General features: G+C 42.6%; 1 protein-coding gene across 1 annotated transcript; it reads right to left on the minus strand.

The window, feature by feature from the left end:
* Positions 1 to 4223: 4223 nt before the first annotated feature.
* LOC129175458 (oxygen-regulated protein 1) lies at positions 4224 to 12751 on the minus strand. The gene is made up of 4 exons (XM_054766563.1): positions 12325 to 12751; positions 10117 to 10794; positions 9852 to 10005; positions 4224 to 9603 (listed from the first exon to the last, which is right to left on the minus strand). The coding sequence occupies exons 2-4, from the start codon at positions 10783 to 10785 to the stop codon at positions 4829 to 4831; spliced, it is 5598 nt and encodes a 1865-aa protein (XP_054622538.1). The 5' UTR covers positions 10786 to 10794; positions 12325 to 12751; the 3' UTR covers positions 4224 to 4828.
* Between the last annotated feature and the right edge of the window lie 232 nt (positions 12752 to 12983).

Raw genomic sequence — 12983 nt, forward strand, 5'->3', positions numbered from 1 at the left:
GTATATATAGTCTCCTCCTTATGCAAATAAGGTACCGTGGATTTCAGCGGCACCAGAAGAGACCAATGACATATTAGGCCACGCCCCACTTACGTCGTCATGTGGGCCTCTGTGAGTTGAAGTCAACCTGCTCTGTTATAATTTGTTATTTTAAAAAAAAGGTTCACTTCATACCTACAACACTACAGTACTTTTTGTAACTGTGTTTTATGTTGGTTTCTTTGTCACTTTCAGTTTCTCTTTAAATGAAGATACAGTGTCTAAAGCCACACTTCTTTGAACAATTTGTACAATTTAGATTTTGCCCAGGATTTTTGATAAAAATCAAAGGATCAACACTGTGCTTAGCAGATTTGTAGGGCATAATAACTATTTGTGGTCTGAATAAAATATGCACCAACAAGGGACTGAGTGCTCTGCTGTGCCACAAATCAGAGAAAGGACAGGGAGAGTCGGTAGGCGCAGAAACAACAATGATTTAATTATCATGTTTATTCTGCAGATTAAATGAGTACTTAGCCTGTATTTAATGTAAAATACAGTATTGTAACAAGGAGCTTGTTTTGGCGCATGCCGTCTATTGCAAAGCTAAAATCTCATTTGGATAATTGCATTGGTGCGCTACAAGTGCAGCAACACGTGAGTGTCAGGAGTTGCAAAATGAGTTGAGTCTGTCAGCTACTAACTCTCTAGTCGACTGGTTTCTAATATTTGGGTTATCTTGTTAAGCTGGGAGTCGTGTATGACTACTTTAGCTTTTGACACCCACCCATCCCATTGTCATTTTTTAAACTTTTGCCTTCTGAAAGGCCCACACAGGGTTGTACTTGGTGTGAGTAAACAGCGGGACCCCTTTGCACAAACTGACAATAAACATTCACATGATCAACTCCCTTAGAGGCAGAAGGGAGGGATGTGTTTGTGCGTGTGTGGGCGGGGGGGGTGATGCAAAAATTCCTGCTCCCAGGCCCCTTTATGAGGCAGCCATGCCAGTATTGGCTGCAGAGGCAGGCAGGGATTGAGTATTGCTGACTTGTCAGCTAACAACGGCAACAGAATGCAGACAGTAGGCGCTAATTATTGTTTGTTGGCCAAACCTGCATTTGGCCGTGTCACAGTTTGGGACAAATTGTTTTCATTCCATGCGAGGAGAATGTATCATTGGTGACCTCTGCCATGGAGGTAATTGTTTGGCTTGTGTATGTATTAGAAGACTTACATAAAAGCAAATGAACCAAATTTTGATTTCATTTTGCAGACTGATATTAAATAATCACCCAATATCCATTATTCAGTTGTTTGAAGTTGTACTTTTGCTTGTTAAAACAAAATATTCAATTCCATTCATGGAGAAACGAGGCATGGACGAAGGAAGAAAGCTTTAAATGATGGTACAGATCTATCTATACTTATTGATTTCCCATTTTCATTTTCATTGAATAATGCATTAATTCCAGTGATGAGATTCAAGCATATGCCAGAGTACTTCAATTTAAATCAGGATATTTTAGCCTTGGGGGAGGTCTGTGATTAACTGATTCCCATTCTAGTTCCTCCACAGAATTCAAATCAACATTAAAGCTGCTGGATGTCACCGGCTCAAGATTATATTTTTTTCAACCAAAAAGTATAGGGACAACGCCACTGGCTAGCATATGTTACCAATAGTGGTTTAAAACAACAGATTGAACAAAAAGTGCATATATTTTTCACAATTACAAATGAAACTGCATAAAAATTGGCGTAAATTGACGTTTGGCCCGAATAATATTGTTGGTCACTCGAGCCTGCCTGGTATTCATGTATATTTACAAACACATACAAGTCACTATCATTAGCTGACAACAGAGATAACTAATGCATATGTTTTATGTGGTTTATGTGTAGTTTACATGATAAGATCAGGAAGAGAGTGAGATATAAAGCTTGTAGTACATCAAAAGTTAGCGGCCTTTAGGCAGCCGCCAATCAGCGACATAAAGCAGCTTCAGTGTACAACAGTGCAACAGCAAAAGTCACATTTTATTTCTCTGTGTCCTTACTTCAAAACCGCATCCATCAGCCCCAGCAAAAAGCCCCCCTTTGTCTTAATCTCCCATGATGTCGAATCACCACCCCTCCGCACCAGGTCGTCATAGCAATCATCCCCAACATTATTCAACAGAGCTAACAGAGTGAGAGGGGCTGCCATGTTCGGCACAGCCAAATGAGGCGAATCTAAAAGTGAGGATATAAAAGGCTGTAAATCCCAGCCATAGTGGGGGTGGGGAGATCTATAGGAAAATATGAAATCTAATTCAAATGCTCTAGCATAATACTGCCCTATCTGTAATGGTTTCAATGTAGGTGTCTTGTAAAAGTTTGCACATTTAAAAAGAGCGTCTTCATTTTGAGGAAGGGCCATTCTGACCATAATGACAATAGATGAATGAGACTGCAGGGGCTGATCTCTAAATCACCATAGTGACAGACCAAAGCCTTGGAAGGAGTCCAAAATGGTCAGTTTATAACAACCCCACTCTCTTTCTCTTCATGAATGTGTGTGTGTGTGTGTGTGTGTGTGTGTGGGTGTGTGTGTGTGTGTGTGTGTGTGGGGGGGGGGTTACGTGACAGGTTGAAGGAGGTCTAGCGTGACCACATCACACTTTCCCCCTGGAGGAATAACTTCCCAGCCTTAGTACTAGCATTAGCACAAAGCCAGAGCAGAACTACAGTAGTTTGAAAAAGTGTTTGCCCTCTTACTGATTTCTTTTTTTTTTTTGCACGTTTATCACACTTAAATGTTTCAGATCATCAAACAAATGTAAATATTAGTCAGTGACAACACAACTAAACACAAAATGCAGTTTTTAAATTAAACTTTTTATTATTAAGGAAACAAATAAAAAAATGGCCCCTGTGTGAAAAACTGATTGCCACCCTGTTAAAACATAACTTAAATGAGATTAATTGAGATTTATCAGTCTGGAAAAGGTTATAAAGCCATTTCTGAAGCTGTGGGAGTCCAGCGAAGCATAGTGAGAGCCATTCTTCACAAATGGCAAAAACATGGAACAGTAGTGAACAGTGGCCAGCCAACCAAAATTACCCCAAGAGTGCAGCGACGACTCATCCAAGAGGTCACAAAAGACCCCACAACAGCATCCAAAGAACTGCAGGCCTCACTTGCTTCATTTAAGGTCAGTGTTCATGAATTCACCATAAGAAAGACACTGGGCAAAAACAGGCTGCATGGCAGAGTTCCAAGACGAAATCCACTGCTGAACAAAAAGAACATTTAAGGCTTGTCTCAATTTTACCAGAAAACATCTTGATGATTCCAAAGACCTTTGGGAGAATACTCTGTGGTCTGACGAGACAAAAGTTAAACTTTTTGGAAGGTGTGTGTCCCATTACATGTCGCGTAAAAGTAAAAGAAAAAACAACATACGAACAGTAAAATATGGTGGTGGTCGTGTGACGTTCTGGGACTGTTTTGCTGCTTCAGGACCAGAAGACTTGCTGTGATAAATGGAACCATGAATTCTGCTGTTTACCAAAAAATCCTGAAGGAGAATGTCCAGCCATCTGTTCATGACCTCAAGCTAAAACCAACTTGGGTTGTGCAGCATGACAATGATACAAAACACACCAGCAAGTCCACCTCTGAATGGCTGAAGAAAAACAAAATGAAGACTTGGAGTGGCTTAGTCAATGTTCTGACCTGAAGCCCATTGAGATATTGTAGCATGACCTTAAAAAGGCAGTTCCTGCTCAAAAACCCTCCAGTGTGGTTGAATTACAACAATTCTGCAAAGATTAGTGGGCCAAAATTCCTCCACAGCGCTGTAAGAGACTCATTTCAAGTTATTGCAAACGCTTGATTGCAGTTGTTGCTGCTAAGGGTGGCCCAACCAGTTATTAGGTTTAAGAGGCAATTACTTTTTCACACAGGGACATGTAGGTTTGGATTTTTTTTCTCCCTTAATAATAAAAAAATGCATGTTGTGTTCAATTGTGTTGTCATTGACTAATATTTAAATTTGTTGTTTGATGATGAAACATTTAAGTTTGACAAACATGCAAAAAATAAGAAATCAGGAAGGGGGAAAACACTTTCACACCACTGTACCTTCATTTAGTAATGTCTAAAAGCCATTGTGTCACACAGCATCACATCAAGTGTCAATTCCATATGGCTGACAGCATCTGGGAGCATCACCCGACTCAATGGCAGCTGCAGCTGACACCCACCTCCATATTGCCTCTACAGGGGCGAAGTGAACTGAACCCATCAAGGAGGAAGACGACAAATTACATTCAAATCATTTACATTGTTTTTCCATAAAGTCCATTTATTGACAGCAAACTGCAATCAAGTTGTATGCACGTTTAGAAGTCACATGTTCTGCTGTTGCCAATCTTATGAAAGTCATGAGTCCCCAACGTTGCTGAAGGCAGGAGCAGTCTGAATACTTATCATGTTATCATATTTGCCACCCAAGGTGGGAAAAGGACAGTGTTCTAATAAGAATAAATATAAAAGGCACTTGTACTAGAAAAATACTTTATTGACTCATTTACATATTCATTCAGCATAACATCACATTTTGTCACTCATCAGTCCTTAGTTTATCATCCTTAATAATAAAATATAATTAAAAACGGGTCAATGTTGTGTATAGTATCAAAGAAACATTAAAGCACCAAGCATTAAAAAACAAGGCAGTGTAATGGAATGAACATGACCATTTTTGGCAGGATGTGTGTTGCAAGGACAAAAGATATCAACAAAGTCTTTCAAATGTGTTATTGAACCAGAAATAATCACAGGTAAGATTAGTTCTAGTCATAGAATTGGACAGTACTGTCCACATCTCACATGCATTGCATCCGAGGAGTCTTGTGACTGCAGTACTGCCCCTCTACCACTAGATGTCCCTCTTGGTTCTGCCCCAGTTGAGGAGGACTCCCCTCCCTCAGGATGCACTTTTATGCCTGGTGCTCGAAACTCCACCGACACAAACGAAGAAACTCTGCCGTTCTTATTTGCCCACGTTTTGGAGGTGTCAATAGTAGGCGACACCCTGAAGCCTTTCCCTTTCAGGCTGCCTGAGTCTTTGTTTCTGCTTCTGTCACTGGCATCCTCTGAGAAAGGATCCGAATCACTTCCGTGGGGCATGGTGAAGTAGCTGCACTTTGGAGGTTGAGGTTTGGCCATTTCCTCCAGCTCTGATGAGGATATAACCGTGAGGGGTGTGTGCTGGCTTACAAGGTAAGTCGGGGAGTCCTCACTTGAGTTCTCCTGACCCGAACTGCTGTCCAAATCCCGATACATGCCGTCAGAGACTGGAGGAGAATTCCTTATGAGGTGGTTTTCCTTGAGCAGCCATCGACCCTGGTCAATCAAGACGCCGTCATTGGGGTGGTGGTTGTGTTTTGCCTCAGTTTCTGGGTCATTATCAGCCTTTAATGAGCTTACTTTGCTGCAATAAGACAGAAGCTCCATTGAGGCTTTGGCGAGGGAGTCACAAGAAGACAAACTCCCTCCTCTTTTTATACCTTCTGAATTACTTGCCACAGATAGTTTGGAGTTTTTTTCCAGATTTTCTCCGTCTGAAGTGTCTTCACTACTCTCCGAAACAATGTCTACAGAGTCCTGATTTTGATATCCACCACTCTCCAAACTTTCTGGTCTGTAGTCCGACAAATCAGAGGTGATTGGGCTCGGAAGGCATTTTGAACCATACAGCCAATCCCTTTGGTTCTGGGGAATTTGAGTTTGCTTTGTTTCGGTGATTTCAGCACGATCCAGCTCTATTCTAGCGTTGCCGCGATTGTCGTAGGTAAATATGAGCGAGGAAGACTGCAGTGCAGAATTGACAAAGTCCAGTAGTTCTTGTGATATTTCGACTGGGTGGCTCAGGATGTTGCTTCTTCGATGATGCTGCAGCCCTGCCTCATTTTCATCGGCTGCGCCCTCCTCACAGCGTTCATCAGACAAATATTTCAGAGGTGATTCTTTGCTATGTTCTACTTCCATGTTTGCTTCCATGCTTCTATGCTGGTCTTCCTCACTGGACTTCCTCTGTGGACTTTTACACATTGTTTTATCAGAGACACTTCCTGTGTCTTCTCCCTCTTGATTAGGTTCGCAACATCCCTCATGTAAATCCTCAACTTCATCATCATCGTCTGTTCTCTCCACTTCAGTTAGTCCCTGACTAGGCAGCTTCACTTCATCTACAGGAGGGATCCCTTCTGCAGATTGTTTCTCTGCCACCTCATCCTCAGCCAGATTCTCTTTCTGTTTTATATCAGGATGGACTTCTTTCTCATCTGTTAAAGGTCCAGAAGCATGACTATCACCCTTCCCCCTCTTATTGTTGTCCTCCCTAATGGCTTCAGTTTCTTCTATCTCTTCTATGTTTTTCTCCCTCTCGTCGTTCATTTCTTCGACCATCGCAACAGGCTCCTCCACATTTTCTTCCCTGATGTTTTCATCCTCTTTTTCTACTCCATTGTCCTTATCCTCTTGCCTTTCCTCACTACTCCCCTCCTCATCCTCTGCCACTGCATCTTCCCTCTGGTCCTCCATTTCACACTTTACATTTACATCTGTCTCAACACTACCTTCTCCTGCTCCTTCTTGTTCCTCATCTATTGTTCCATCCTCTGAAACAGCTACTCCTGCTTTTTTCTCCTCTTCTTCCTCACCTGATTCGTCTTCCTGTACGGTGTCTGCTTCACTTTCTTTTTGTCCGTTATCATCTTCTGTCACTGTTTCCTCCCCTGTGTCCTCTTCAGTTTCTTTCAGTTTAGTCTCCCCTCTATCATGATCTTTCTTGCCTTCAACCATTGCTTTCTCACCCTGCTCCATGTGGTCTTCTCCGTTTGCCACTGCTGCATTTTCCTTGTCTACTGAGAACTCATCTGTCTCTACCTTTAATACTTCTGATTCTTCTGTATTGTGACCTCCTTCCTGAACTGGTTTTTCCTCAGACTGAGCTATCATGGGTGCCATCTCCTCAGCGTCATTTTTACCAATTGGGTTTTCATTATTGCAAGCGTTATCAAACCATTGTTTCGATTCAGTGTGACAGTCCTGCACAACCTTCTCCACATCTGAGTGGTTTATTTCAGTACACCGTTGTTCAAGAGGTAAAAAAAATCCCTGAAAAATCCCTGAAGAAATCTCTGCTCTGAGGTTGTACGGCATATTCATCTCTTTCATTAGCTCACTGACTCCCAAACCCTGGATGTCAAACGCATCTATCCTTTCACAAACTGCATCTGGGGCTTCTAGAAATTTGGCAACAAGATATTCAGTCTCCATCTTTTCCCTCCATGTCTGGAAATCTGTCCAGCACTTCATTAACTGCGAAGACGCTCCACTGTGCAAATCAGTCAGTCTTGCAAGTTGCTCATTCTGGTCCTCGATGACAGAGATTTCTTGCAGGGATTTTACAATTAGCATGGCCTCAGTGGCATCATTGTACTGTAGACTGTCTCTCAAAGTGGTCACTGACAAAAATGATAAGAAGGCTTTGCATGACGAGCAAATCAATAAAGCCACATTGGATGAAAACTCAAGAGGACTGACTGATTTGTGGGTGGACTGAATTGATGAACACAGTTGCTGCAAGACTGTTTTTATCTTTTCCTCTGCCCCTTGGGGGGACTCATTGTCGGCTGAATCAGTTGACTCGGTTGATTGATTTAATCCAATGTCGTTCTTTTGGTGGACAGGTTCAACTGTGGCACTTAGTACTGAATCACATCTCGGTTTCGGTTCATTTGGCCACTGTGCAATCGTTGGTCCTTCATGGCAAAGAGGAACCGATAGACAAGACGACACCTTTGTCAAATCATCACAATGTGACAGACAGTAGTCTTCTGGATCAGTTTGGGTTTCGTTCTTTTCCTCTGTTTCCGAATCACAACCTATCTGAAATAAAACCCTTGTCTGTTGTTCTGTCTCGTGTGTTGTTCCCTTCTCTATGTAGGTCACTGGGTCAGGAGTTACCTCCTCTAACCAGTTCTCGACATACTTGTGGATTTCTGATGGGGTTGGGTTGACAGAAATCTTTGAAACACTTTGATTCAACTCTGAAAATGATATCCTGTTGCCATTTGTGGATTTGGTCTTTTTTCTTGAACTAAGGGATTTTTTGAGTTTTAGAAGATCCGAGACATTCTTCTTCATCACGGGCCTTACAGATGGGGTATTGACATTGTGGCCATTGTCCTTAACAGGTGCTTTATTCATGTTTTGCTCCTTGGTACTTGTCAAGTCTACTTTCCTGTTTTGACCACTTTTAGCACTTTCCGATGAACTCTTTTTTCCCCCACTAGCATGGTTGATGATCTTGTCAGCTGATGGAATTTTACCTTGCTTTGAGAGTCTTCCTTGTGTCGTATTGGGGCCAGAGTTATGTTTTTTCCCTGATAAACTTGACTGTGAGGCCTTTTTTGTGTCCGTGTTTTTCTGGAGCCGAGTCGATGGGATCTTTTCAGTTTTGGTTTCATTCTTAGACACAGAAAAAAGACTTTTTGCCAGTGGCTCTGACGACAACGATAGCATCTCCTCTGTCTGTCTTTGGAGTGAGTCAGCAGTAGGTTGCTGCCAGCTAAAGTCAATGTCATTGCTGGACGGAGGCTTTGAGGCAGTAGACGAGTTGCTTTGTGGCACTGCTGAGGAACAATGCAAAGGTTCATTGTCTGCACCATACGCCTCATTTACAAGGTAATTATTGTATTGACTCTCATAAACATGCATGACAGTCTCTTTAAATTCCATCCCGTTATTTTCTATCTTGAGTACCTCTGCAACTTCTGTGGATTTAAGGGAGGAGGTGCTGTCCCTTGCTCTTTCCAGAACAGTCTTTCGAGGCTTTGGGACAGGTTGGGTGCTGTTGCTGCTGTGTCTTACCATGCAGTATCCCTCAGTTTTGTGTTCTTCAGTAGTCTTTTCCGTATAGGAATAATGGCCCAGGGTGCTCTCTTGGACGCCAGACTCGGTCAGCATCTTCACACTCTCAACAGACGCCTGCTTCTTCACACTACAGGGACCAGGAGTCGGAGTCCGTCCAAAAAATTTTCTTGAAGCTCTTGATTTCTCTGTGTCATTAAAACGGACGACCCCTCCATTTGTGGAAGGCTGATTTTTCTGTTTTGCCTCATCTTTGCATATGTTTGAGGGCTCTTTGGCAATGTAGATGTTTGATTCGGGTGAGATGTTGCCTGACTCAGTTACTGAGGCATGAACTGTCCTCCTCCTAAAGCTGGACCGGCTGACCGTGGTAGTCCAGTGGAGCATCTCCTCCTCCTTGATGGTGAGGCGGACTTTCATCTCCACCGTCATGCTGCCATCTTGATTCACTCGAAAGGATTTCTCGATGTCGTCGTCGTGAGGTAAGATGCAGGCATGTTGCTCATTAGCCGCCCTCGCGGTTCCACATGCCTCCAAGCATGCACTGCTGAATTCAGGCGATCCGGTGCTGTGATGCTCGTGGCTGTCCGCACTTCCGTTTCGAGACTTGCTTATCTGGTTGATGATGTATTTCTCAGATGATAAGGAGAAGTTCCTGGAGCCTCTTCCACTAGAAAGTGATTTGTTTTTGTCTTTTTGGGGTGTTTGGGTAACGAAAGATGGGAAAAGAGAAGGGATAGATGATTATTACTACTATACTACTGATGGTAGGATCAAGTAGCTGTTTGACATTGTCAGCGGTAATTAGTTGCGATTGGCATAAAGCTGTAAAGAAGGGAAGTCAAGTCACCAAAAATTAACTGTCATGGTCTTTTCAAAGGGTATTCTTGTCCTTGAATATGTTTACGACACACATGACTGACTGTGACACAACACTTACAAGCTCGAGCTTGTAGCGTAGATGTTGCTTCCATGAACATCGTCTGGACCATCTGGCTTGTTCTATGAAAGCTGTGGTTGCCTAGTCTGAATGGTTCATTTCCTGCTGCCACGATGAATCCAGAGCACAAGATTAGGGCCGCCAGACCTCTAATCTGGACAAAAAGGAAGACAAAAATGCCTCTTGGGATTACTTAAGCAACTCACAAGCTAACAACACTGAAGGTTATTAGAGAAATGAACTAAAATATCATGACTATACTCACTCTTCTGCCATCGACAGAGTATAATTTCAGCACTGGAAACTGCAAAATCTGGGAGAGGTAGTCCAGCAAAGCGTCAAAGGTCGGCGCCGTCCGTTTCTGCAGCACAATCGTGCGTCTAACTGTGGGATCCTTGTTCTTGATGACCACCAGCCTCCTCGGCGTTCTTACAGCCACCCGCTCTGTCATCTTCGCCGGCCTGTTGCTGGTTTCATCCCCCCTCCCAAAGAAGCCAAACTGGAGCCGCTGGCGCCTCCGCCGACCTGCACTGAAGGCTCTCGGGGTGTTCCAGGGGACCTGCCGTCGATTCACCTCCTTCAGGTTGAGCGGCTTGACCCGCCTCTGGTCAGAACACAGATAGGACCCCCCGTCCTGTAAGTCATCCAATCCTTTCACAAGGTGGGTCCCTTGAGGTGTGGTGATGGTCCGAACTCCGAAGGGCAGAGGCACTTTTTTGGAGAGGGTGTCGAGGAGGGAATCGAAAGTTTTGAAGGTGCGGGCATTGATGACCATGCGATGTCCGCTGAATTTATGATCGCCGCTTTTGTAGAAGCACAGCCTCTTAGGCACTGAGGGGTCCGACGTGGGCTGTACTGATCGGGAGGGTAACGTGTGGCCACTGGCTGAGGAAATCCCCTGGAGGGTCTTCTCCTGAGTGGGTGTGTTGCTCATGTTGAGTGGCTATGGAGACGACACACAACATTGTTGGCATTTATTTTGCACTCAAAAATGTTCAGAAGTGTTCAATACTGCTATTATTATACACCAGTGACGTGCAGTCAGAGGATGCAACTGTATTATAATTACTGTATGATTCCAATGGTTTTTAACATTTTCTTAAGTAAAAATCACTGAATTTGCAGATTTCCTGATCAAATATAGGGAAGAAACCAAAGGTGAGGCCACCGTGAGCATGGCTTGTCGGCTTAGTGCGCAAGCCCCGCCTACCGTCTGAGTGCACACTGAGGTGGCTCATTGCACTTGCCAGTTTCTGTTTGTCAGCATGTCACCAGTAATATAGTGTTGCAGAAACACTTATTGACGTTCCACCATGACGTTCTCCAGCCTGTGTAATGTTTTTAATGTAAGTGTGATGTCATTATTCTTGTTAATCAGAATAAATACATAGTAATACAATACAAAGAAATATCATAAGGGAGGCACTTGCAGTATTGCTGCATCCTGAAGGGGTCAGGTGTGCGTGAGCTGGAAGGTTCCTTTCGCTGACGTCCTTCCGCAGAAGTAAGGCCAGAAGTTAGAAGCTAGCTGGCACTAGCTAGCAGAAAATCAAATGCATTCAATAGTTTTTTTGCTCTGCTGAATGAATGAATGAATTTGGCAGCCAAGATGGATTATATTACCAAGCTCACCACAAGGCGATCAGACTTTAGTAGTAAGTATCACAACTTTTCCTGGAGAAGGATTTGTATATCTCATATACAAATAAAATGTAATAACACAAATGTTTTTCATTTAATTAAAAAAAAATAAATGAATGGGTCTAAGAAGTATCAGTGCCTCACCAGCAATGAACCACACCGCACGTCAAAGTTACACAGTACGCTCACAACATGAGGTACAGCTACACGACCTAAAACAAGAGCTATTGTAAAAATGTTGCCTTCACAGAGATAATGCTCACTTTTGATTGACAGAGATGACAGTTGAATGGGTTAGCAGTGAAGGCAAAGTAGACAAGTGTGATGATAACCATAGAACCAGAAATTGAACATACTGCAAAGAGTCTGACTACTCAGTACAGTATAGGCAATAAATAAAACATCAGTTACAATGGAATTCATTCACTTCCCACTATTTCCAATGAGAAAATTTGTTTTGATTTGGATGTCAACCAGTTATCTTTGCCTTCCACTTTGGAGGTGACACTTCTTTGTCTTCTTATAGGCACTGTGGTTACAGATAGTTCATGTTACAAAAACAACTCAGTTGACTTGTTTACACTATAGTGCTTCTAGTCAATAATAACTACTGAAAAATACAAACATTTATTAATAAAATCTAATTAAAAAAAAAATGAAGCTAAAACGGTAATTGTCTTCCTTGCCTTGAGCAACACATGAAGCCTAAATAGACAACAACACAAAGAAGGGCATACTCATCACAATTTCAACGCCTAAACGAAAGCAGGCTTCAGGGAGTGTAGGAAATTGGCAAACACAGCGAAACGTGGCAATCTATATCTTAACTTACCTTATTTCTCACATTGCAGCCGATTCAGAAAGAGCACCCTGTTTGTTTCCGTCATTGTCCAAGCTAAGGTTAAAGCCTCTCAGCCGTGTCCTAGGGCTATTTTAAGACATGCAGCACGGTGGCCAATTTGTTTAATCTTTGCTCGGCATTCCAAAGTAAGGCCAGCATAAAAAAAAACATAAAAATGTACTGCATGTGCTGTAATAGAAACATGTTTTTGTGCAGGAATGGAATTATAACTCTGCTAATTGTATACTGTACATTTCTGCCTCATTGGCCAACTATTTTCCATTGAAAAGAGAAAGTAAAAAGGCTCACTAAAAGACTGACAAAGTGATGCAATAAGAATCAAAGTAAGTGATATCCTCAGTTCAAATGATGTCAAGAATGAATCCACTCCCCGGCACAGATGACTTGGACTGTTAGAATTTGCAAATAGCCTGCATAAGCAGATTGGGGACGACTCGGCCTAATAGGGATTAGCTGAAAGATTTTGCACACTTGTTTGTCAGAATAAGGTAGCGCACAGTCTCAAATCGGGTGAGGGAAGCTTGGAGGACACTGCAGCTTGCACCAAGGCTTTGTACCAACATTTTTAAGGCAATATGTCAGTATTATTTGTTTCAATCAAAATAGTGGACGACGACACTACTCTCATT

This window comes from Dunckerocampus dactyliophorus, chromosome 2 (genome assembly GCF_027744805.1).
Source record: "Dunckerocampus dactyliophorus isolate RoL2022-P2 chromosome 2, RoL_Ddac_1.1, whole genome shotgun sequence".
In the NCBI taxonomy this organism is placed as follows: Eukaryota; Metazoa; Chordata; class Actinopteri; order Syngnathiformes; family Syngnathidae; genus Dunckerocampus; species Dunckerocampus dactyliophorus.

Coding starts and splice junctions, on each gene's coding strand:
- LOC129175458 (XM_054766563.1), bottom strand. CDS start 10,785: ATGAGCAACACACCCACTCAGGAGAAGACCCTCCAGGGGATTTCCTCA. Junction 10,006..10,116: donor ACTCTGTCGATGGCAGAAGA/GTGAGTATAGTC, acceptor CTTTTTGTCCAG/ATTAGAGGTCTGGCGGCCCT. Junction 9,604..9,851: donor TACGCTACAAGCTCGAGCTT/GTAAGTGTTGTG, acceptor CACCCCAAAAAG/ACAAAAACAAATCACTTTCT.